Consider the following 25,101-nt stretch of genomic DNA (forward strand, 5'->3'; position numbering starts at 1 on the left):
AAGGAACTCAACAGCTCAGCACAAAGGCCAAAGGTAGACACAGCCTTTGAGAGAAACCTGTTAGAAAGAGCTCTGATAGTAAAGAGCTCTTGGCTAGTGAAGAACACAGCCAAGCACAGAGTTCATCAATTTTTCCAGACTTACTTTCCCTTGGCAAAGGCCAGCTGGCCATGCTGGGATAGGCAGCTCTCCGGGGCTCTGAAGAACTTTCCACATAACTTAGTTCTGGGTGCAGAGTGGCTCAAAATAAGGATTACGGGTACAAGGAACGTGTTATCACTTGTCACTGATGTTGTGTAGGAAATTTGGGGAAAAGAATGTGATGGCCAACTTAAGATTTGGAATCTGCAAGAGATTCCATTTTGTCCAATGATTTATAGTGTGGCAGTTCACGTATTGTACCTTGTGTCTCCTTCATTACCATCTCACCCTTCATTCCCTTTGTATACAAGATCATCACAGGTGGCATGGAGCAAAGAGGAGTGTGAATGTCTGCTGTAAGTACTCCCTGTGTCTGTGCCTGAGGTTCTTCTTGAAATGACAACAGCAGTAAATTGCCATGACTCCAGTTCATGTCTCTGCCCTCACAGATGATGAGCAAGTCCTACAGAGCTGCCAGAATCATCATTTCACTTGACTGCTGCTTGATAAAGCAATGGGAACAGAGGCAGGAGAGGTTTGTGTGCTGACTGAAGAGCAATTTCATCTATCTACAGGATTACCTTGCTTACTATCACGGTTTTTGGGTTTTTTTTTTTAAATTTTGAACAAAACCAATTACACTCTGAAAATAAAAACTCCCCACAACCATTGCAAATAGGATGAAATTGTGATTTTCCTTATTCACCCCTCTGATCTATAAACTGAGCAGGGGTCAGACACAATTCCAGCAGAACTATTCTTTAGCCATTTCCTCTGGGGTTTTTTATTTACTCCCACACACTTCTCTCTTATTATTATCCCTTTTATTCTCATCAGGATCTGCATGCTTGCATATCTTTTAATCTACTGAAGGACTAAGTTGATAAGCATTTAAGCCTTCCAGTACCTGAAAGGAGTCTACCAGAAGGACAGAAATGGACTTTTTACAAGAGCATTTAGTGACAGGACAAGGGGAAATGGATTCAGGTTTCGATTAGATATTAGATAAAAGATATAAGGAGCAAGTTTTTCACTGTGAGGGTGGTGAGGCATTGGCACAGGTTGTCCAAAGAAGCTGCGGATGCCCCATCCCTGGAAGTGTTCAAGGGCAGGCTGGACGGGGCTTTGAGCAATCTGGTCTAGTAGAAGAGGTCCCTGCCCTTGCAGGGGGTTGGAACTGGATAACCTTTAAAGCCCCTTCCAACTCTAGCCATTCTAGGACTTCGCGTGACCGACACGCGCGCTCCGTCCGCACCGCCCCACTATGGCGGCGCCGCCGCCTCACAGACCGCCACCGGGCAGCGGGAGGGCGGGGACAGACGCCTTCCTATTGGCTGAGCCTCTTCCCATTCTTCTCTTCTATTGGAGGAGAGTGGCCCGTAGGCGGGGTCACTCTCTGAGCGACAGCTGCAGCGGCGAATGGGCGGGAGCGGCCGTCCCTCCCGGCCGGCGCTGGGGCGGGAGCCAATGGGAGCGGCGGGGGGCGCGTGCCGTGCCGGCAGCAGGTAAACAGCGGGGCCGGCCGGGGACCGGGGCCGGGACCGGGACCGGGATAGGGATGGGGATGGGGATGGGGATGCGGATGCGGGATCGGGATCGGGATCGGGATTGGGATCGGGATCTTCTGCCGGCGGGATTCTGCGGGCTGTAGATGGGGCGGGACGGGCCGGGCCTGGCCTGGCCAGCCGCCGGCGTTCGCGCGGGGTCTCGGGATCGCCGCGCTCCCGGAGCTGCCTGTATCTCCGTGTGTGTATCTCCGTACATATGTATGTTGTTATATAGGTGCATGTTATATATATAAAAATACATACTTCCATGTGTGTTTGTGTATGTACGTGTGTAAAAATATCTGTACACCTATTTCTCCTGGGCGGTGGCGGTGTTGCTGCCTGCCATCCCGGCTTTCCTTTGGAAGCGCCTCCGGCATAACCTTCAGAGGCAGCCAGATTTTTAAGCGTTCAGAAGGGCAGCTGGGGAGCAGGAACATCTGCATGGGAGCAAGGTCTCCTCTGGCCTCCTGCAAAATCTCTGCCTGGCGGGGTGGGGCTTGTCGTGGGGGTTTTTCCCCTTTTTTTTAAAGTAGGTGTTTGTTGTCTGTGTCTCCGGCCAGGCTGGCCATGCACTTGGATGAACAGGGAAGCAGTCCCAGCCCCGCTGTGTGCTTGTGTCCCCTTGGGGGCCCAAGGGAAAGCAGCCACTCGGGAAGGACACAGGAACTCAGCCCCAACACGGGCGTCCTTGGATGTCCCCGAAGTGTCACCTCCAGCCCCTGCTGGCTCCGATGTCCTCAGCAGTACTGGGACCAATGCGAGTTGCTGCTCCCGCATGTGAAGTGTGACCCGGGCTTTGAGGTTTTACTTGTGTTGAGTAGTTCTGCAGGGCTGTGGTGCCTTTATGCAGTGACAAGCAGTTGGCTGATAGAGTATTTGGGCTCAGTGCTGGCAAAATAATCCTTCTGACCCTCTCGGGGAGGGTCTGATTTCAGCTCTGCCAGCAGAATCGCCCTTTGGGGCTATGTGTTGCGCCTTTCTTGCGGGACAAGAGAAAGCAGTGCTAGTTCAGCCAGAATGGAGAAAGAAAGCTACAGATCTGTACAATTTCCCATAGAATATTGTGTTTTGTTATTTTTGTGTTCTGGGGCTGAAAGTGAGTGGTATTTGCACACAGATGGTGTTCCAAGTCCCCTGGTATTTTAGCAGCGTGGCCATTCTGACTTTATTTATTGGCAAGAACCTAGAAATCCTTCCTCCTAATTTTGGCCCCATCACTTAGGATTTCTTATAAGTTTGTTTCCTTCTCTTCATATTTACCGACAGCAGTGGTTGCTACAGCCAAAACTTAGGAGAACATCAGGCTGTCAGTATCATCCCAAAGCTTTCTCTTGATCTAAACATAGCAAAGAGAATACAATGCTCTTCATCTAATTGCCATCAAAGAGAACAATATGTATAAGGAGGAATTTTAACTCTCAAGTGAATAATTAAGTATTCTGCCAGGCTATAGCAGCTGTTCTGTGAATTGTAGTGGTATTATTTGTGATGGATGAAATGCAAAGCAAAGGATTTCGATTGTTTGCAGTATGAAAATAAAAGGCAAACTGAGGCTAGATCTTAATGTTAGTGAACTGGCCCAGTTTAATCAAAATCCATAAGCTGGTTTATCACAGCTGAGGAAAGAGGTTTCTTGCATGAAGGACATCTGGAAAGAGAATCAGTGACTCCTGCTTCCCTTCAGGATTTACAAGACTGCTGTAAAGCAGGAGTAATTGTATTCCCACCTCAACTCCTCTAAGAAGCACTTACTACTGACCTAGTTTTTGTCCTCTTTCACTTTTGCCATACAGTTTTGAGAGTTGGGTCATTTTGCTTTGAAGCATTGTATGATTTTTTGAATGGGACCTGATGGTTTGAGAAGCAGAGAGGAGAATGTTGCCTGATATAACTTAGTGCTTCAGTTTGATGATGGACTGGGACTTCATTCAATGTATTTGGTAGACCAGGCTCTAAAGCTTTCTGTGAATACAGATACAGCTTACATTTGTCTCAGTGCTCCATGTTTTCCATTCCTGAGCTGTCCTTCCCCACTTTTTCATCTCAGCCTGGAAAAACAGTCAATATGCACAGATGTATTTGCTGTCATGTGCATGAGTAGGAAAGAAGGCTCCCTTGCTTTCCATTATGGTGTATGCAGCATCCTTTTGGCAGGCAGAAATCACCTCCACAAGGTGTTTTTCCTCAGTTTAAGTAGTTAAATGAGACCAGAAAACAGTGTGGCTTTGTAACACCCATGTCTTAGCCACCTGGTGCTCTGTGGCTCCCTTTGTGTTTGACAAGCAAGTCCCAGGCTTTCTGTTCCTTCCCTCTGCTCAGCCCAAAGGGTGCTGTTGTGCTGGGCATGTGTGTGACAGTGACCAGGCTGGTCCTTCCTCCCCTGGAGGACAGACTGCTCAAACCACAGCTCTCTCTGGCAGCCAGCACAGCTTTGGTGCCCATTCAAAGTGCACCTCTGATGAATAAATAGTGGCATTAGACAAAATCCCTGATGAGTCCATGGTGGGGCAGAGGGGGAGAGCCAGTGTTCCTGCCTCTGTAAACCGTATGTCCAAGGCCCCTGCTTAGATAAGAGTCACAAAGCCATGCTGCCAAGGGTTTTGCAGACCTGAGGTGAGGGTGGGCTGCTTGTCTGGGAGTGAGCAGAGGGCTTGTCACCTTAAGGCTCAATCCTACTGGAAGGGGGATGCACAGTGCTCTGTATTCCTGGTGTGAGCGCTGCCACTGGGGCTGCTCCCAGAGCCTCTCTCAGGGCCAGCCCTACTGGGACCTGGCTCTGTGACAGCAAAGGGAAACAGGTGCCTCACTGTCTTTTCAAAAGCACTACCCAGCTGATGAGCACCTGGTGTTGGAGGGTGGTGGGACAACCCCTTTGGAAGGACAGTTTAGATCAATCTAAGGCAGCTGTGACTTCGGTGTCTGCTCCTGTAAAGTCTTGGATTTACTGGGGTGTGTTTGTATCAACCCTCACTGTGTAAACAAGGGACAGTGAAGCCGTATTCAGGTCTGAATCTGCTTGCTGACCAGAAATATCATGGCACCTTTGCATGTCCATATACTTGCTGGGGGAGCATAGGAGGAAATGTCCTTAAAATTGGCTGTATTTCAACATGAATTTATTTCTTCCCATGCAACTGTGAAGGTTAGTAATTGGCACTGTGGTTTTGCTATTGGTTTAACCCCTCCAGTGGGCATAAGTAGGGTGTTGAAAGTAGGGTAATTGGCTGCCCCTTTTAAATCCTCTGCAGAATTGCTCTCTTTATGTAGCAAAAATGATTTCTTAAATAATGTGAGAAAAAGTTCTTCAGTATTTTCATTGGGTTGTTAAAACCTAAATATCCGTCCCAAACTATCAGTGAGTAAATCTTTATTTATCTCCTCCCTGGTCTCTGACATGGGCAGAAGGTTTTGAGTTATTTAAATTCCATAGGCCACAGATCCTGTGGCATGCATAACTTATCCTGGTCTTCATCCAGAAGTATGTCATGATTGAATGACTTTATATACCTGACCTCTTTTAAGACCTAAATCCTGTAACTGGAGGAGAGTCTAGTAACCCACCTGTAAATTGTGAGCTATCATGTGCTCAGTCAAAGGAGTGTGTTAAGCATCCAGAGAGGAGATTTTGGTCTCTCTAAGAAATAAGCACACAAGTGTTAAGCAGCTCACTTGGTAAGAACACAGGATTACTATGAAGCTGACAGGCCTGGTGTGAGGGTTAGCCCTGTTTTGTTTCCTATAACTACCACTTTTATCACCAAATGAGGAACAAAATGATATGAAAAAGCATGAGAAGCCAGGGGAGGTGCAGATGTCTGAAAAAATGTTTCACTTTGGTAGATTGAGTTGATGTTCTAAAATTTCTTGAAGATGCAGATATGTTGAGGAGGCTGTGAAAGAAAGGGGGATCTCCCACTCCTCCCTCTTTTCCTTCCTCCAAAGTGAATTTCAGTTTCTTCAGTGAGGAGCAAGAATATCTCACATATCTTCAAAGTAGCCATTCTGACGTCTCAAGACAGTAGGGTGTGCTGGTTGGGCTGTGAATGTATGATTCAGATTTAAGTGACTGTGTCCAAATCACGTGGCTTCTTCAGCTTCCTCTTCTATTTCCTGAGACACAGGAGCTTGGGTAAGGTTCTGTAGAGGAGAGGTGTTCTGGTAGATATAACTGCTTACAATGCATTAGAGGTATAGTTTCACTTGTGGACGAGTGGCTGAGTATCAGAAAGTGATTAATTACTTGCTTTGTTAAGCTGACGTAATAAATGCTTGAAGGAATTTTCCTATCAGCTGCATTTAAAACTTCCTGAAATCCCGATTTTAAGGCTGTTCTGCAGTGTTCAGGGCAGTGTACCTTCTCCCTCTGGTGTCTAGAAAGAAGAGCTGTTCCTTTCCTTCCTGCACTGTGTCACTGCTTTGTCTGCTTTTCTGCATAGCAATAGGTGAAAAGAGGCCAAGCATTTCTAGCCCCCACATTTATTTTCCATGGTTTTGCCCTTCCAAGTAGTTTTGCTTTTAATCACAAGACAGCATAATTGTTCATAATAATTCTGTGATTCTGTGATAAGGGAAAACCCACAAGTGGCCCTCCTTAGGAGACAGGTCTTTCCCTTGCTATGCAAACCTCTCTTTGTCCATGGGCAAAGAGAAGCACTGCTAATAAAATTCATCTGGTTAATAAACAGTCATAAGATGGCATGTAGCTCCTGATTAGTGGCTTATGTAAAGCTGAGGCTTCAGGTTACTAAGAAACTTCTGCTCCTTGCTGATGCTCGAGGGAGCGTTGTGTAAGAGCTGAGCTCTCTGAGCTTCCTGACAGGCAGCCCGTGTATGAGGTGAAGCTGTGTTTGGCCCCTGCCAAACGAACACTGCGTGCTGAGAAACCTCCTTTGTGGAAGATAAGGTGTACTGATGGGAGAGGGGAAATAGAGGCAGCAAGTGTGAAAGCTGTGGCAAATACAAAGTTTCTTCAGTGCTGCATTTTGCTGATCTCCCTGCCGGCAGCAGTCCCAGCGACTTTAACAGAATGGATTGTCATGCCTGGGTGGGGGCAGGATAAATCTGCGGTTGGGAGAAGATGGAGCTGCATGGCATGCTGGAGCTTCCCTGCTGAATCCTCTTCAGACTTGCAGTTTTTTGCAGTGTGGTGTTCACTGTTTTCTTCCCCTCTGCTCTGCTTGTCCCCACAGCCTTGAGTAGTGCTTGGCTCTGCCCTCCTGAGTGCTCCCTCGGAAAGCGGCGATGATCACGTTCATGAACAATTCGGACAGCGAGGAGGAGCCCTGCAATGAGAGAACATCCCTGATGTCTGCAGAGAGCCCTCCAGTACCCTCCTACCAGGATGGCCTGCAAGCCTCAGAAGCAGGGGAAGCACAGGCACATAGGGTAGGTGTGTGTCCCTCATGGGGACATGGGGTGTGGTGACAGAAGTAGTCCTGCTACGCCTCAATCCCTCCTACCAGACTGGCTTCTAGGATTGGCTTTGGTCAGTGTTGTTTCCCTGGTGTCACTCTCAGCCAGCAGCAGCACTGCCTGTTGCCATTTCCTCCACTCTGACTTTTTCCCCATTTTTATCTCCATATATACTCCTCCCTTTTCCTTCCTTTTGGTAAAGATACAGGCTTTTAATCAGGACCCGATGCACATAAGACTGTTGCAGGATATCCTTTTTAGCCTTCTTGTTTTGCCAGATACCCTTTGTCTGCTCTGGTCAGATGCAGCTAATGTTAGAATAGAATCTAGTCCAGCTGCCAGTGAAGCAGCAGGATAAAGCAAGCACAGCATTGTTGGGAGAGGAGGAACATGTCAAGCTTATGTCACTTCAGATTACATTTTTTCTATCTAGTTCTGGGCAACTTGTCCTTTATGTTCATATGTCCATCTATATATTTGCATTTGAAGAGGCCCTTAGATACTCATGGTATTGGTTTAAAAACTCTGTTGCAACCTGTTTGCAATGGAATTTCTAATTGTATTGTTCAGTTGGTACCTGTCTATTAGGACTCAGCTGCTATGCTGTGGTGGCCTACAGCAGCCCTGTGAGATATGATGGAATCAAGCTCTGAACACAAAGAAAAGAAGCATCTTAACATATTTGCTAATATTTCTTTTCAGAAGAGGCGAGCAGGCAGCAGCCGTGGCCCGAACAATATCGCTGGTGGAGAAATGTCTGGCTCGGGTGTTCCAGTGAGAGAAAGCGCCCTAGAAAATGAAGAGGAGGAACTGACTCTGAAATATGGAGCAAAGCATGTAATCATGCTCTTTGTGCCTGTCACCCTTTGTATGATTGTTGTCGTCGCCACCATAAAGTCAGTGCGCTTCTATACGGAGAAAAACGGGCAGCTGTAAGTGGGGTCTGCAAACAGCCTGAGTATGTGGGACCCCCTGCTCCACACACACGCTCTGTGCATGCAGAGTGCTTCCTTGGCAGGCTGGGAGAAGCTTTACACAGGTAAAGGTGGCTGTAGAAACATACAGAGAGCTTACTAAAGTACGCTACATTCACCTGTGCAAGTTTTTCCCATACCTGCATTTTACTGATTCGTTAGCACTGTCATTTAGGGTGCCCTGAGTGAGGCCTGTGAGCAGCATAATAATGAAGCTGCTTCATTCTGCAACGTAAAAGGCCCAGGCTGAACTCCTAGGCTGTTCACTCACTAGCTGGCAGCAATCAGGGAATAGCATGTTCATTTGGATGAGTGTCTCATTTCCTGGTGATATTTCTGGTTCCTAAACACTCATGGTGTGGATACATAATTCCATCCAGCTCTTGCTGACAGTGCCTGGCTCCTGGGGCTCTGACTGTGCTTCATACATGGGGTGGAGAAAGGGGGACTGTGGTCCCTTGAACTGAATCAAACAAATCAAAATGGGGGGAGGAGTGTAGGGTGGTGAGAAGGGATAAAAGAGTCCAAGACTCTCCTACCAAGTGTGGAAAGAAAGGGTGTCCCTCATTTCAGAACAGCACCTGGGAAGTATCCTTATAATTACCATGGAGAGGTTCCAGAGCATGCAATAAAAATTCATGGCCTGCAGAGCACTTACTAAATTAAAGCATTTATACTCTAGGTCTTTTTGCTTAGAGCTCTGCCAGCCACAGCTGCTATGTAGGAATGTGCTTTTGAAAGCGACCACTAATCTTTAGTTGATAATTAACTTGAGCCCAGCCCCTTCAGAGGCTACATCTCATGTTTGCTGTCCTTGGCAGTCCTACCTCCCTTTCTTTCCCACACACACAGAGGTCTGGTTTTATCTGGGACAGGTGGTTAGAAGAGAATACATATACTTCATACTTTTGCTTTATCCTGCAGGATTTACACCCCTTTCAGTGAGGATACCCCATCTGTGGGCCAGCGTCTCTTGAACTCGGTGTTGAACACCATCATAATGATCAGTGTCATCATTGTCATGACCGTGTTCCTAGTGCTGCTCTATAAATATCGCTGCTACAAGGTAAAGCATTCATGCCAGAGCCTTTTCCACCTCTGTGCTGTGAGCCTGGGATCCAAAGGGCCTTGCATGCCAGTGAGAAACAACAGGCACTGCCCTGCCTCGTCCTCATCTTGGGCACAGCAGGAATGACTGTGCAGAAGCCTTTGTCAGTGGTGGTGGAGCTGTGGCTCTGAATAGGCTTTGCTATTATTTTGTTGCTAATGGCATGCCCTTAAAAGCAAGGTCTGCTACTTTGTGTTAGTCAGGTCTGAGTTTTCTGCATCTGATCCAAATGCTTTGCCATTTGTACTTACGGACTAAGTTGTACCATTTACTGTGAATGCCTTCTATTAGGACATTTCAGACAAGCCTTGTGGAAACTGGTATTATTCCTGCCTGTGGAAGCTCTGGTGGAAGAGCACAAGGCTTGGAGGGAAAGGCACATTCAGGTTCTGTGGTGCCCAGGGAGTTCTTACATGTGGTACCAGCCCAGCATTTGAGCTCTGGCCATTCCTGCTTTTTAAGCTTGTCCCAAAGTTGGATTTTGTTTTACAGCCTTGGGCAAACCCCTCCTCCTTCCTAGCAAACAGAAAGAATGTGCTCACCTGTGTGAGCTAGCAGCCAGTGTGGATACCCATGAAAATGCTTGGGACAGACACTGAAAAAAACCCAAACCAACTGAAACCCAAACCAACTAAAACCCTAAGAGACAGAATATAAAATGAAACTGGGAGAACTGGGAGGAACTGGCTGGCCCTCCTTCCTCACTGACCATAGGGAAGGCAGGGTCTATGGACACTGGAGGAGGAGTGCAGAAGGAGACTGTCAGGCTGCAGTTCTGTGACCTGTGCAGGGGTAACAGCCCCTACAATCACTGTCTCTTCTTGCCCTTGATAGTTCATCCATGGCTGGCTGATCCTGTCCTCTTTGATGCTGCTCTTCCTCTTTACCTACATATACCTCGGGTAAGTGGGAATGGTGCAGGTAACCTGGCAGTTCAGGGCTCCTTCACCTCTTTGCTGAGAATTCCCACTTTGAACAAGAAAAGGAATGTCTCCCCTTCTCCAAATGGACATTGAAGTGCTGTTAGAAGAAGACAGCTTTCTTTTTTAAAAAGTGGAAAAGAAGGTCTTTAATAGTCAATGCTTGATTTTACAAAAATTGCTGGGAAGTGATACCGTGAGCATGAAATGAACAGGCTGAACCTTCTGGTACAGAGGCCCTAGATTATACATTGAGAAGCATGTGGAAAGGAACGTTATGTGCTGAGTTGCTTCTCTGATTTGTCTTTCTTTTTTCTTACACAACATTGTTTCAAGCTCACTCCCTCAGCTCCCAGCTCAGGTGAAAGGAAACGTTCAACTTGTGGGTGACATTTGTTAAGACTTTTTCATTTTTAACTGTGAGCATATTGCACCTGGTCGGATGACACTGACAGGACTTCTTTGCTCTAGACAGTCATGTAGCCACAGGCCTATGCTCAGTTAAGATTTGAAATCCTGCTGGTGCAAACCCTTGGAATCGCTGTTGAACCGAGGACTAAAGCAGTGTTGTGCTGGTCTGCATCCACACACACAGCATCCATCTCAGGCAGGAGGAACAGAGAGCTTGGAGCAGCAATTGGCCAAAGGACAGGTTCCCCTTTCATGATGAGAGTTGTTCTATTCTGCTTCCTCCTGGTGTAGTTGGGGGCTTGTTTGTTTAAGTACAGCCAGTGGGATGCTGCACATGTCACTTGCTTTTACTGCTTTTTATAGCTAAATTTTCTTGTTGTATTCCAGTGAAGTATTGAAGACGTACAACGTGGCCATGGATTACCCCACTCTGTTCATAGTCATCTGGAATTTTGGAGCTGTTGGAATGATTTGCATCCACTGGAAAGGTCCCTTGCAGCTCCAGCAAGCTTATCTCATTATGATCAGTGCTCTAATGGCATTGGTGTTCATTAAATATCTACCTGAGTGGTCAGCATGGGTGATTCTAGGTGCAATCTCCATCTATGGTAAGTCTGGGTTGTGACTCTCAAGGTGTGGTTCCTGGAGAGGTTACTGGAGGCAATCTCAGGACTTTGTATGTTCTTAAAAAAAACCAAACCCAACTTAATGGTGCTAAGAGCTTTAGAAAGACTCAGATGGGCAATTAAGTTGATTCCCTGCCATGTCTCTTGCTAACTTGATTGTGTAGGTAGTGTGGGTCTTTCAGAGTGGATCACCAAGTCAGGGAAGGACTGAACCTCACCCAACTGAGTGGTAGGGGTGGTTGGATTTTTATCAGTAGCAGGTCTGACAGTCTTGCAGGTTTTGTTTATTGTTATCAAGAGATCATGGATTTTGGTATGAGTTACAAAGTTTCAAGAGAACCTGCAGAACAAGAGGGAAGAGATCTGATGGAGGAGAGAGGGTAGGCAAAGAGGTACTGGACCAAAGGCCTTCCTTCATTCTTGAGAAACACGGAGCCAGTGTATGCAGTGATGGATTGTGGAATGTGAACAAAGCACCCCCACTCCTCCTCTAATTAAATTTAACATATCAGTGAAATGCTGCTGTCTGCTTTCAAAGAACTCATGTGGTATTCTCAAGGGGCTTTTTATAGGATTAGCACAGTGAAAACTCTTTTTATTACATTAAGGCTTGGAGATGGTATTTTAAGTGAACAGCACTTTCAGGGACTAGAACAGCAAGAGTTATGCAAAGTGGTAGAAAGTGCCATTCAGGAAATCATCTGGTTTATATGGCTAGATGTAAATTTGAGGGGAGAATGTCTTCTTAAAGATAAAGACTGTAAAACATGCATGACAGTTCAAGATGAGATTGGTCCTTTTCTTTCTGCAGATCTGATGGCTGTTCTCTGTCCCAAGGGGCCACTGAGGATGCTGGTAGAAACTGCACAGGAGAGAAATGAGCCCATTTTCCCTGCATTAATATATTCCTGTGAGTAAGATTACAATGTTAATGTTTTTAGCCAGATTATTAAACTATTTCTGTGTCAAAGCAAAGAGCACTATCTTAGCTCTTTCTTGCCTTAAGAATGGTGCACTTTATGTTCTGGAACAGACCATTTATAGAAGGCCTTGTGTATCAGTTACAATGTTGCTAACTCTAATTAGCCAAAGGGAGCCCACATTTATCCTGTGAAGCTGCATGTTCAGAAGCACATTTACCCTTCCATGAATATAGTGCAGAATACGCCTCTTTCTTCCTGCAGACAAAAACCTGTGTGAGGTGGGCAGCAGTGTTTGCCAAGTTCTGTGATTAGGTGATGCTCCCTCAATACATTTATTCCTCATGGGTATGCTTTACACACTTTAAACATGTGATGAAGCTCCATCCTTCCTGCAGCCCCCTCTTGCCCTCTGTACTGTACAGATGGCAGTGCTTAGAATTTATTTGCTTTATTGTTCATGTTTGGCTCCTCACTTATCAAGGGGCTCCATTCCAAACAGAATCAGTCATCTCTTTCCTGGCTTTCTTGGGCTGTTTAACTACCACGGTGCCTGGTGCCCTTATCCAAAGGTGTCCACAGGCAGGAGACTCAACACTCATATGACCTGGACTCAAGTGCTTCATGGACCTCAGTCACTTTTTCATTACATCACCTTTAAGATGAAGGGTTATTTCCAAATGTGTGGTGCTAAGTTGAGGATGCCTACAACCTTGACTGTTTTTCTTTTCTTCAAGCATTTAATGTTACATAAATGCTTTTATGTGTTCCAAGCAGAGTCTCAGTTCACCTCAGCTGCCCTCCCTTTTACAGGAGATTCTGTCACACTGACCTGAGACAATCTAGATGAAATCTCTCACATACTTTAGTTAACAAAAAGAGTTTTCCTAAAGGAGAATGCAGTTCAGCAAATGATAAATACCAAACAAAAAGTTGTTGTGCAGAACGTCAGTGTCTCCATTGCAAGACCATGTTCTGTGGCTCCCTCTAGATGCAAAAACATCACCTTGGCTGAGCTCATTGTGGAAAAGCAGGCACTATGTTTGCCTTGGCTTATTTTGTTTATCTTAGCTTCTATAAAAACAGGGAGACTGATGCACACTTAAATAAAAAGCTGATTTGAGTTCCCTTCTGCTGATTTCGGAATGGTGTGTATTCCTTTTTAAATCAGGCATCCATCCCAAGAATAAACCCCTAAACATTAGTTGCTATTGGAACCAAAACAGAAATAGGCAATATTTTGACAGGATGGAACCAAAACAGGCAGACAGAAAACTTTCACTCTGACAACTCCTGTAATGCCTTGCTTATGTGCTGTACCTTTAGCAGAACACAAGTAAGCTGTGTTAGTTAACCTCTGGTTACCTTTTAAATTACCATCATTCCCTGGGAAGTTGTTTTCTTTGAAGAAAAGAGCAAGAAATCAGGAAGAAAACAAAGGAGATGAGGACCCTAGTTCTGGAATTTTGCTTTCTTTAATCCACAGAGAAGATTTTACTGACTCTTAGCTACTTGTGCTCTGGGACTTTCTTAAAGACTGAATGGATGCATTGCCTTGGCTTTCTCCCACCTTGCTGTCTCAGTGCCTAGGGAAACCGAGTGTTTTAAAAGCATTTGCAGGGCCAAGGGTTTGTATTTTTAGGGACAGCTAAATACTTATTTCCTCTGAGCTATAGTGGCCAATGTTTTATGCAGCCAATTACTTTCTTTCTTCCAGCTGCTATGATGTGGACAGTTGGAATGGCAAAGCCAGACACAGCAGCAAGAGGAACAAGTCAGCAGACATGGGATGCAGGTTTGTTTGCATGTCCCTCTTCCATACAGAGCACTGTCCTACAGAAATAATGAATATGTTTGAGACTGAAAGTAAACATAAGCCCCCGAATCCTGATGGATGCATTTTTTTTCAGTGTTGTTACTTGCAGAACTCAGTGTTGTTCAGAAACCTGCTGTTAGGACTGGCAGCTAAGATGACCAGACAGTGTAGGAAGCTCCACTATTCAGGTCACTTTTATTTAAAAAAACCCAACGAAACAACAAATCAAACAGAAATTGATGTTCAACTCACACCTTCGGTGTACTGAAGTCAAAGATGAAAGTGGGATGGGGGGGTTATAATTTTCCTCACTGGGGGTGGTAAATTACAAAATTGGCTCCTAAATATGATAGTGATGAGCTGGTGAACTTCAGTGTGTTGCATTCAGATCAGTGCCATGGAGCAAGGGTACTTTTACCTCTCTGTAAGTGCAATATGGCTCTTTACCCTTGGGTACAGTCCTGTGTTAAGACAGTTACCCACCAGCAGCTGTTGTGATCCAAGTTTACATTGTAGCTGGTTCTGTGGTAATTTGGGTGCCTTTGCTTTTATCTCGAGATGCAAATTAAACTGGAGTTTTAAGGTGAGTGAATAAAATCTTACTTGTGGTTTTGGGAGGACTTCCCATCTAGTCCTGTTGCACTTCAGAGATGACAGTACCTTTGAATGTTAAAGCAATAATGTGTGCAAAGGTTTGATAACTGAACATGCTGCTTATTTCAGGATGAAGCAGCTGACATACCAAGGAATGGCAGGGACACAATCCTGCTGTGAAACAGGGCACAGAGCAGGCACAGACTACATGCTGAGGGATATAGAACGTTCTGTGGAAGCTCTGTGTGTCCCAGATCACAGTCTGCTTGCACCTGCAGCAGCAGCAACCTGTCAGACTGACAGGGACTGAAGAGTTTGTAAGAGCTTCTGAAAAATAGGAGCTGTCAGATAGAGGCATGTATCACAGACTGGCTGCTTGCAAAAGTACTGCCAAAGGCTCCGTCAGATGTGTTTTAACAGGGGGAAAAAAAGGTTACATTTGTGAACAATGAAATGTGTCTGCTTTCTACATGTGAACAGTCAGCTCCAATGTCAGTGTGACTCAGGACTTCTCTCATAAATGGCAGTCCTCTTAGTCATCCATTTTTGTCATATGACTAGTTAGGGAATACCTGAGCACCTCCACCCCAAAGGTATAACACTGTGGGAATGCACATTAACTTTAGTGGGTTTTACTTGTCATTCTGGCCTGTGCAGAGCAGTGCTAGGTCTGTGAACGTGCTCACTTGTTAAAGCCATTGAGCTCCTGGGTGGCTGCCAGAGAAGCTGGGAACTTGCACCCTTCCTGTTCCAAGCAATAACATGTTTCCTCAAAGCCACTAAATGTCTCTGCTTCAACTGGTCCTGATGGTCACACCTCCAAGAGATAAAGGGTTTACCCATTGCAGGGCAGCTTCACAGGAGTGTGGATTTCATGCACTAAAACGTGTTATAAACATAGCTGTCTCTTGTGTTTCTTTTTTTTTTTGTAATCCACTCTTGGCCTTGTAATCCACACTTGTGGAACCAAGCTGAGGATGGGAGGGAACACCTCAGGAGCCCTTCACATGCAGAGTCCCAGATGTCAGAGACGAGGAGTCCTGTGCCAACCCGCCCGGTCACTTCTTTAGAGGAGCTCGAGGAGGAGGAAAGTAAGGGAAGCTTTATACCTTGTTTGCAGTGCAGTCAGAGCCTGACATTTTTACTCTTTGTGGTTAACACTCTGTTACCTGGTTTGGTCTAATCACAGTTAATTTGAAGAGTTGTGCTCACTGAGCAACAAAGATCTTGAGTCTTGTCTGTGTATTACCTCTTGCTGCTGCAGAATCTGTTCTGGGATTGTGGTTCCAGTGACATCTGTTGGCTACGTGTACAATTTAAACAGTTCCTTCTTCCCCTTGACTCCTGTCCCTCTCTGTCCCTGTGCTTCCTCAGCTGTGGCCCAAGGAAGCACCTCAGAGAATGAGGGAGAACAAAAACAATTAGTGGGAGGAGGGGCTGGAAGTCTCAGTCTCCTTGGGAATGTGTGGGTCCAGGTTGGTAGCCAGGACTAGGAACCTTTACCTGCTCCCCAGGGGACAAGAATTTGTTTGGGAGGAAGCAAAACAGGAGGCTCAGAATTAACACTTGTTTTCTTTCTCCACTTCTTTCCAGGGGGTGTGAAACTGGGCCTTGGAGACTTCATATTTTACAGTGTGCTTGTTGGGAAAGCAGCTGCCACAGCTAGTGGAGACTGGAATACAACACTGGCCTGCTTTGTAGCCATTCTCATAGTAAGTGAGCAGCTTTTAAAAGGTCTGTCACACCCTGTTCAGCACAGAAGCGCTGCCAGCAGTACCAGCAGCTGAGCACTGCTAAATCAGTCCAGGTAACATGCTAGGTATTTAGGAGTGCTCTGTCTCCAGGCTTCAAACAGCCACTGCAGCAGAATGATCCAGACTAATCAGAACAGAACCAAGCGTGGAGATGGTGGGGGTGAAGCAGCCCCAGGGAACTGCTGGTGTGTTTGCTGCAGCCACAAGAGTCAATATTAGGAACTCCACACTGATTAGCAAGTGTAGTTGAAAAGGTTAACTCCGTTATGCTGAGGGGAGCTGATAGATAAGAGGGTGAAGACCTCTCTTACTCTACTATTTGAACTGGAAAAAATGAGAAGGAAGGAGACTTAAATCCATGGAAATGATCAGTAAGGGCAGATGACTAACATACTCTTAACTGCTAAAGGAGTCAGTCCTGCCAGGTCTAATGAACACACAGTCAAGCTTCCACCTGCGTGGAAAATAATTATTCTGCACTTGCTGTTTACCTCAGCATCCTCATGGAAACTAACCAGAAAGGCAACAGCTGGATTTTTAGAATGTGAAAGAAAATCAATTACTGTGTCCTTCTTTGGTCTCCATTTTCCTACTTAGATCCCATGCACAGTGCAAGTGACACTTTCACGTGGAGACTGTGCACCAAAAAGCATGAAAACTAGAAATGAGCTGCATTCAGTGTAGCTTGCTGACCCCACAGATCTGAGAAACCCATAGGATCACCAAGCTCCATATGCTGCAGTCCAGCACAGAGTCCCTTTGCTGGGGAATATGTTCTTGCTCATCCATCTTGGGAGGCCAAATGCCCCATTCTGTGTCTTTTTTGGTGCTGTTAAAACTTGTTCTGTCTCCTTTTGCAGTTTCATAATCTTGCTGCTACATGGCTTTCTGGTTCCCAAAAATGTCCCTCCAGTTTCCCAGCAGTAAGCACATCTTAAAAGGGAGATGAGATTTAAAGAGCAGGTGTAGGCCAGATGTGGTCCCTGAGAAAGTAAGAACAGAACTACAGGCTCAGGTGGATTGTAAACACATTTGCAGTCTACAAACACTGATGAAAAAAAAAAAAATTAATCCTGTCTGCTGATCTTTAGCTAGTGGATATTTTTGGAGCCCAGTGTCTTTGAAGTTTTGTCATCATGGAAGAATTAAAAAGGGCTCTGAAGAGAGAAGGAATATCTAAAGGCACTTAGCCATACTATCTATCCGGAATATACAACAGCTTCCTCACATGCTCCATAAAGCAGATCTTGGCCTGCTACCCAGATAAAACCAGAACTCGCCCATTGTAGTAAGCAATCCAGACAAAAGAACAGCAGTGGATATTTGATATGGCTTGGTTGGTTTTTTGCTTGGTTGGGTTTTTTGTTGTTTCTTTTTTTACCCTAAGGGACCTTGTAAGCTGGGAATATATGATTTAAGTGCTTTTGTCTGCTGGATCAGTGCTTCATTCATAATGGCACAGAATAAGCAGTGAAATAATCTGTAAAGCAGTTAACCTCTCAGGGTCAGCTGTACCTCTGCATTTGCTGTTTATACCACTTTCTCAGCAGAGAGCTGTGCTCAAGATTGCTGAGGAAAAACCTGGCCAACTTGTGTGAAACATGAAGCTGTGGGCAAATACACATCATGCTGCTGGTAGCTCAGGCTGGCTACAGTGCATATAGATAATTATCTATATCTTGGCTTGTTGGTGACAGATATTTCTGGTTGTCTTACTATTATCTCCTTGTGGTTTTTATTCTCTTCTCTCTGACAGGGTTTATGCCTAACACTTTTACTACTGGCTGTTTTTAAGAAAGCACTGCCTGCTCTTCCCATCTCCATCACCTTTGGCTTGATCTTCTACTTCTCAACAGACAACCTTGTGCGACCGTTCATGGACACCCTGGCCTCCCACCAGCTGTATATTTAGAAGAAGTGGGAGTTATAGGATTCTTTTTCAAGCTTTGCTGTGAAGTATGGTACAATGTTTGGAATAGGTCATAAAGTTTTTACACTTAGTGCCATATATTTGTAAGGAAAACACTAATTCCGTGACATGCTGTGTACTAAAAATCTAATAGTTACGTGTTGAACTGAGATTTTTCACAGGACTCTTGGTGAAAAGCCTGGCTCCTTGCTGATGTCAGAGTGTTACTTTTATTTTATTTGATGTGCACAATGGCTGTTGTGAGCACAGAAACCTGTATGTGGCATGGAACGCTGGAGAGGTGAGGGGTGTGACCTTCCAGGAGCTAAGTAAGATGTTTTAGCCCTGGAACTGCAGTCAACTTTAACCATACTCTAGAATTTCTAAGTCTTCACACATTTGAAGTGTTGTGCAAACACGAGGTGCAAGTGATTGGAAAAGCACAGCAGGCAGCATGCACAGAGCAGTGTGAGCATTAGAGAAGTGAGGCTGAACCTCCTACGTTGGCTGCTGTGCACACAGCATCTGTTGAAATTACCCCAAAGGCCTGTTTATTCTGACCTTAGACATAGTGAGCCATGAGGGATTGAGACAGGATGTCAGTGGTGAGGTGTTTGGAACATCAGGCTCCTGGCTCTCAGCACATCCACCACTGCAGCAAGCAGCTGGTGCAGGCAGGGCTGCCCCTTCCAGCACATCAGATCCTCAGCGTGTGGAAACAGATACTGCTCTCTCCTCCCAGTGTTTTATTTTTTAGGAAATATTTTTCTGGGTCCATACTACAATCCTGAAATGACCCTAAGGTAGAAATGACTGAAGAACTCCAGTAAATCAGACCTGTAACTTACTGTGTGTGTTTTTGGTCTCATTTCTGTGCATTGTTGTAACTACTCCAAAGGAGGATTTACCTTCCCTTTATTAAGAGGTCCTCTCTTACACTGATTGAGACTTGGTTTACCTAGGTTTTTGTACTGTTTAAAGATTATTTTTTTAATTACAAATCTCAAAATAGCTATTTAGTGTTAAAGGAACTCTTTTGGAAATATCCAGTCATAGTTTGTATCAAAATATTGGGGTGCAAACTTTAATCTGTTGTTGCATTACTTCTAGGAATAGTTATACACCCTCAAGTGAGTTCATTAAGAAAATCACAGTGCTTGATGTCAGTAAAAATATATATAGGAAACACTGAACCTTTATGTTTTGAAGATAATTTTATTTCTACTCTTTCGAGTCAGTTTTTCAATAGTAGCCAAAGTTCTGTGATTTTTTTTTTTCTTTTTACTTGTGTCTGTTACTCAAACAAGCTCAGTTTTCTCTGACAGCTGATCAACATCAGTAGATGTAACATTATGTGAGATTTTGTGAATAATGCAATGTCCTTGAGAGACATAGAATTTAATTGCTGGAAATACTTTTTAGCTAAGGCTTGGAATTACACATTTCACATTTTGAATGTAGTGCTTTTTCCAATAGACCTGTTCAAGCTCATCTGCTTTGATATTTAACAAGGACATCACACAGGTGATCAGACTAATTTTTAAAAAGTGTGTAAGGGTTTTTATGAGGGGGGGGTGTGTGTGTGTGTGTGTGTGTCTCAGTCTGGACAAGTGTAATTCTTGCTCTTTGTTTGTTTTCCATCCTAATTTCTCACATTTGCCATGTTTGGACTTAACAGCTGCAGACAGAGTTAACTATTACTACAAGATATTTCCTTTGGAAATGTAAATCAGTAGAGCTTTGTTTGCTGATTTTTATGGTTTATGTGAGAGTTGCTTTTACTGTTTGCTTGTTTGTGTTTGTTCTTTTTAACTAAAACAGTTATGGGGCCAAATGGGACTAGAATCACTGGCAAACACGATTTTACTTTTTGCATTGCATGGTGTAGAGAGGATGTGAATTATTTGTATATACTGAAAGAAAAATCCTGCTTGGCTTATCAGGGTTGTAGCATATTGTTAGAAGCTATTTCTATGAAAGCAGAGCTGGTACTTGAAGGAAACTGGGAGGGGAACCTTCACAGCAGAAAACAAGCTTGCCAAAGACTGGCCTTCCACTGAGCAGTTCTGCAGAACTTACAAGAGTTGTAATTTAAAAGGTAACTGAGCAAGAGATTCTGGCAGTGCAACAGAATGTATTGTCCTGGTGAGTGATAGGAGTATCTCATGGATATACTGGAATGGTTATAATTTGTGTAAAAGTTCATATGTATTTACTACAAATATATATGTATGTTTGTGTGTGTATATACACCCAGACACGCAAATTTTAAAATTACAGGGACTGATTTCTCATCTCTTTGGACATTTTCACCTGTGCATAAAGTGGAGTTTTGTTCGTGACGTTGACGTTGTGCAGCGTGGCCTAAGATGTGAAATGGAGAGGGCAGGATTTACTCTACTCATAATTGGTTACTCTGTGAGATACTGACTCAGTGACCTGGCATCTTGAGTGAGCAAAGCATTTGTCTGCCTAATGTGTTCATTCACTGGTATCCACTTGCTGCATGCTCTGAAGAAATCCTACTGTCCCACTGATGTGCATCCCTGAAACAGCACAGCTGCCAGGTACATGGGTGACACCTTTCTTGATGCTGGTGTCACCCAACATCTGAAGTCCTATAGGAGGTGCCATGTGTTGGCATTTTCCTGTGTGATCCCAGTCACACTCACCCCTCCTCTCCAGTCTGAAATGAGTGTTTCATTGCATCTGGTCTCAAATGTAGCTACATCAGTCCTTAAGATCTAAGATTGAAGCTAAGTCCACGAACAAAAATGTAGTGGTGAGCCTGCCTAACACAACCCCCCACTGAAACCTTTGGTGGGAGGTCTGGGGTTGTTTTGTTTAAATGTCTGCTGTGTGTCAAAGACTGGAGATGAGCTCTGCCCTGCGAGGATGCACAAGAAGTAGCACAGTCATAATGAAAGAAACAGGGTAGTTCTTGCAGAAGCACACAGATTTCATTTGATACCCATGGTCTCTTTCATAAAACCTGACTTCAGGCTCTTTGTTCTTGCCTTCATAGGTACTTCAGTTAATCCCACTGTGTTTGCTTTCCTCTGCCTTGTAACTCAAACTGGGTTTTGGTTTAAATTGAATATGTAGGTGTTCGGGTTTTTTTAATTGCTTCCCTCAGTCCCTGATCTCTGTTTCTGCATTAGAAATGCTCCTTGGCAGCCACGGGAGGGCAGAAGGTCTGTGTGGAGAAGTACCAGCCATTTTGAAGTACTCTGCTGTGTACCCTTTGTTTTTCAGAGAGGCTGAAGGCCCTGGAGTCTCTTTCGTGGCAGGAAAAAAACCAGGCAAGCACCCCACACCCCAGTACAGCTGCAGTTTTGGCCCAGCATGGGAGAGACTTTCAGTGAGAACAAGCTCACACTGTACCAGAATTGATTTAAAACCAGCTGTTTTCAGTGTGGTGCCATGTTCAGCACTGCAGCCCTGGGTGAGGTGCTGTTGTTACATTACACACTCCATTTTGTTTGGGTTCCCTCCCCCCCCCCCTTTTTTTTTTTTAATAAAGCATCCAGTCCTAGTTTGACTCCTCAGAGCCCCAAGCATAAGTCAGGGGCTCCTCCAGGCATTGGCTAAATTCAATTTATTACATAAATAAAGATTTCTTCTGAGCATCTTCAAGAAGAAAAGGAATAATTACACTTACTGATTTGTTATTCTTCTTCTCACTTCCAGTCTCCTATCCCAGTAGGTCTTGCTAATCTGGGGGGAAAAAAGAGTACACAGCTGTCATTCCAGCTCTTGGCACTGGGAAATCTAGGGACAAGCTAGATAATGTTGGACAGGGCTTTGAGCAACATGGTCTAATGGAAGGTGTTCCCTGCCTGGAACTAGATGGTTTTTAAGGTCCCCTCCAACCCAAACCATTCTATGATTCTCTGTGTCCTCAGGAGGACCAGGGGATATCTTAATTTTCTTGAACTCAGTTGTTTTATAAGAAAGCAGCCTGGAGAGATGTGGTATCTTTGCCAGAAGTTGTCCTGCCACACTATTTGTATGCCCTCTAGCACACTCACTGAATTTATCCTTTGTCCCCCTGCCCTCAGTCAGATAAAGTGATGTGAGCTGTTCCCATTCTACAAGTGGGAAACAAAACAAGAGAGCAAATCATAGAATCAGAATGGTTTGGGTGGGAAGGGACATTAAAATCATCTAGTTCCAACCCCCTCCTATGGGTAGGGACACCTTCCACTAGACCAAGTTGCTTTATCCAGCCTGCCCTTGGGTACTTCCAGGGCTAGGCATCCACAACTTCTCTGGGCAACCTGTGCCAGGTGCCTCAGCACCCTCACAGTAAAGAATTTTTTCCTAATACCGAATCTAAACTTACCCTCTTTCAGTCTGGAGCTGTTCCCCCTTCTCCTATCACTACATGCCCTCGTACAAAGTACCTCTCCCTCTTTTGGGCTCCCCTTGGGTACTGGAAAGCCACATGACCATGCTGGGTTTAAGCTTGGATACATAAGGAAGATCTATCCACAGAGAGTTAGATCAGGGCATCAAACACCATCACACATGTTACTATTATTTCTTTTCTACATATTCCTTTGCTGCAGGTTTGCTATTACCCATCTTTTGCCACTCTAAATGCAAGATGTTTGCCCTGAGCACTGAAGGAGTTAAGTAAATATGAACTGTTGTCTTCTTTGTGCAACACATTTGACAGGTGCCCAAGAGCACAATTTGGGAGGTGTCAGTGCTCAGCACTATTTGTGACTCAGTATTAAAAAGATATAAATAAAGAGAGACACTGAAGTGGAACTAGCTAAACTCCTTGATACAGAAACCAGAGACAGGTACAGGGCCAAGTAGTTGGAATGGAAGTTTTCCAAAACTGGGAACTGTTCGAGCCCTATCAGATGCAGCCTGATGTAAGTGACAGCTCTCAAGGCCAGCTCGGGATTAGATCTGTGCAGAAATAAATGCCAGGAAGCCTGGCTGAACTTGCCTTGCAGAAGGGGGTGGAGTAGGAAAAGCATTAGGCCTATTTTCTCCTGGATCACTGGTTTCTATGATTTGAAGGAGACCTTGCTCACCCTGGTATAAATATGAGTAACTCACCAGCTAACTTGCATTTAAGCAGACCAGGAACAATGTATAAAGTGAAAGTGTGGAAAACTGATCCAGCCTTTTTAACTTATGCCATACCATCTTCAATCTCTGCAAAGCTTAATACAAGCATTTAAAATTTTCCCTGACTTCACGGAGCTGCATCTGTGTATGAAAGAATGTGAGCCTTCCTTGAAAACTGGTGTAAGACGAGCAAGATCCCTGGAGCTGAAGGTAGGTATTCAGGATTATTTTAAAAGCTGCCTATCCTGTGTACCAACAGATAGTTAGTAGCAATAAAATGCCAGTAGCATTAACAGAAGTGTTCTGAACAGGAATGTCATCCCTTCATCAAGCCAGAAAAGACATGCCCTCTCTTTAAGCCCTTACCAAATACAGCCTTTGTCTCATTCTGGGAAGTTCAGATTTGAGCTATTTTTGTTCCCCAGCTATTGTGCTAATACTCTTCCTGAGTGTTCTGTTGAAGTTTCAAAAGGCATGAAAGCTGTTTAACTTTCTCCTTTAATGTGGAAAAGAATTGCCCTAATTTCTGTCCTTGTGTGATTTGGGTGGGCAAGCAAGAATGAAATGGCAAATGCACCAAATGAGGACTTAAGCGGGATGGGGAAATGAGGGCATTTAGCATGTAAAGGGTTAAGGCACCTTCTCTGCTAACCGTGGTAGGTAACACTGCCATGAAGTAGGAGGGCTGCTGCAGAGCACAACAGTGAGAACACCGGTATTTCAGGAAAGGAGCCCCATTTCCAATGCTGGGAAAACAGACCACCAGCTGAACTGAAGCCACAGTTGCTACAGTGCATGGAGTGGATGGTGCAGGGCGTAGTCACTGTCTGGGCTGCATCCTTAGATACTGTACCTGGTGGGACTGCTGAAGGAAAGGATCATCTCTGTGCTCACACCCTGGGCTCCTCCAGGCTAGCAATCTCAGAAGTGTCCGAGAGTGGATGGGAAAGTGAACCTGCAGTGCTGGTTCTTAGCACTGCTGGGCCTGAAGGCAAACCCTTTTCCCTGCACACTAGCACAGAGCACATTGAAATTACTCTGCTGTGCTTCCACTGAGGCTTTCCAAGCACTTCTTTAGGCATCAGGAGCATGACAGAGCAGAAGAGTGCCATTAGCCCTATTTTACAGATAGGAGTTGAATAATTTGCTCAGGGTCAAATGAAGGGCTTAACCTGGATGTCTGGAGCGTCTCTCAATCAGTCACTCCTTCCAGAGGCTCGTTAATTGCTGGTGTCTCCCGCTTAGTTGCACTCTGGTACGTGTCAGTCAGGATGTTCTGCCACCAGTGGGTCTCTCTCTCTGTCCAGGTATGCAGACACAGATGTAGATAGCAGAGGTTAGATTATGCAGTCCCGCTCAAATGGCCTCTGGAATTGGATTGATAGCCACAACAAAGCAGGAAAAGGGTCAGTCAGCATCCAAAGGTAGCAACAATCCTGCTTTCCCGTGCTGGTTTTGGCTTTTGGTTTTTGAAGCCACAACATCCCTGCAGACTGACTGCTAGAAGTAAATTGTCATGACTATCTGTGAATCATTGTCTGGCAAGTGGATGGAGGTTATGAGTTTGTCCATTTGCCACACAGGCACTCAGAAACACCCTGCAGCTTTCCATGTCTCTGCCCCACACCTTGCTGTGTTGGAGTAGCAAGGCAGGAGGCCAGGAAGCCAGAACAAGTACTGGGTTTCAGGGCAGTGAAAGAAAACACGGTGTCTTGGGGATGATTCCAGGCTAGGGCAAGGTGGCTCACTGCTCTCCAGCTCTGTGAGATGTGGCGATGCCGTGCCAAAAGCTGGGGCAATGGCTGAGTTTGGCAGCACGCTTTGCCATTAACCAGCAGAACTATGATGACTAGTGTTAATTCTTAGTTCCAGTAAAGG

At 44.9% G+C, this 25,101-nt stretch overlaps 1 protein-coding gene and 1 long non-coding RNA gene across 3 annotated transcripts; one reads left to right on the plus strand and one right to left on the minus strand.

Annotated features, from left to right (window-relative positions):
• The first annotated feature begins 1,575 nt into the window (after positions 1-1,575).
• Positions 1,576-20,477, plus strand: PSEN2 (presenilin 2). 2 transcript variants are annotated; one of them, XM_069009300.1, is made up of 11 exons: positions 1,576-1,646; positions 6,881-7,076; positions 7,806-8,035; positions 9,002-9,143; positions 10,020-10,087; positions 10,904-11,124; positions 11,954-12,052; positions 13,780-13,857; positions 15,444-15,563; positions 16,066-16,184; positions 17,983-20,477. In XM_069009300.1, the coding sequence occupies exons 2-11, from the start codon at positions 6,933-6,935 to the stop codon at positions 18,136-18,138; spliced, it is 1,377 nt and encodes a 458-aa protein (XP_068865401.1). In that variant the 5' UTR covers positions 1,576-1,646; positions 6,881-6,932; the 3' UTR covers positions 18,139-20,477. The 2 variants fall into 2 exon arrangements, with proteins under 2 accessions (XP_068865401.1, XP_068865402.1); XM_069009301.1 differs by lacking the exon at positions 1,576-1,646 and adding an exon at positions 4,604-4,833.
• On the minus strand, positions 16,197-24,513 carry LOC138107727 (uncharacterized). The gene is made up of 3 exons (XR_011149670.1): positions 24,396-24,513; positions 21,797-21,852; positions 16,197-17,209 (listed from the first exon to the last, which is right to left on the minus strand). It is a non-coding gene; the product is annotated as an uncharacterized lncRNA (long non-coding RNA).
• Positions 24,514-25,101: the final 588 nt, after the last annotated feature.

The sequence above is a fragment of the Aphelocoma coerulescens genome, chromosome 3 (assembly GCF_041296385.1).
Source record: "Aphelocoma coerulescens isolate FSJ_1873_10779 chromosome 3, UR_Acoe_1.0, whole genome shotgun sequence".
Lineage (NCBI taxonomy): Eukaryota > Metazoa > Chordata > Aves > Passeriformes > Corvidae > Aphelocoma > Aphelocoma coerulescens.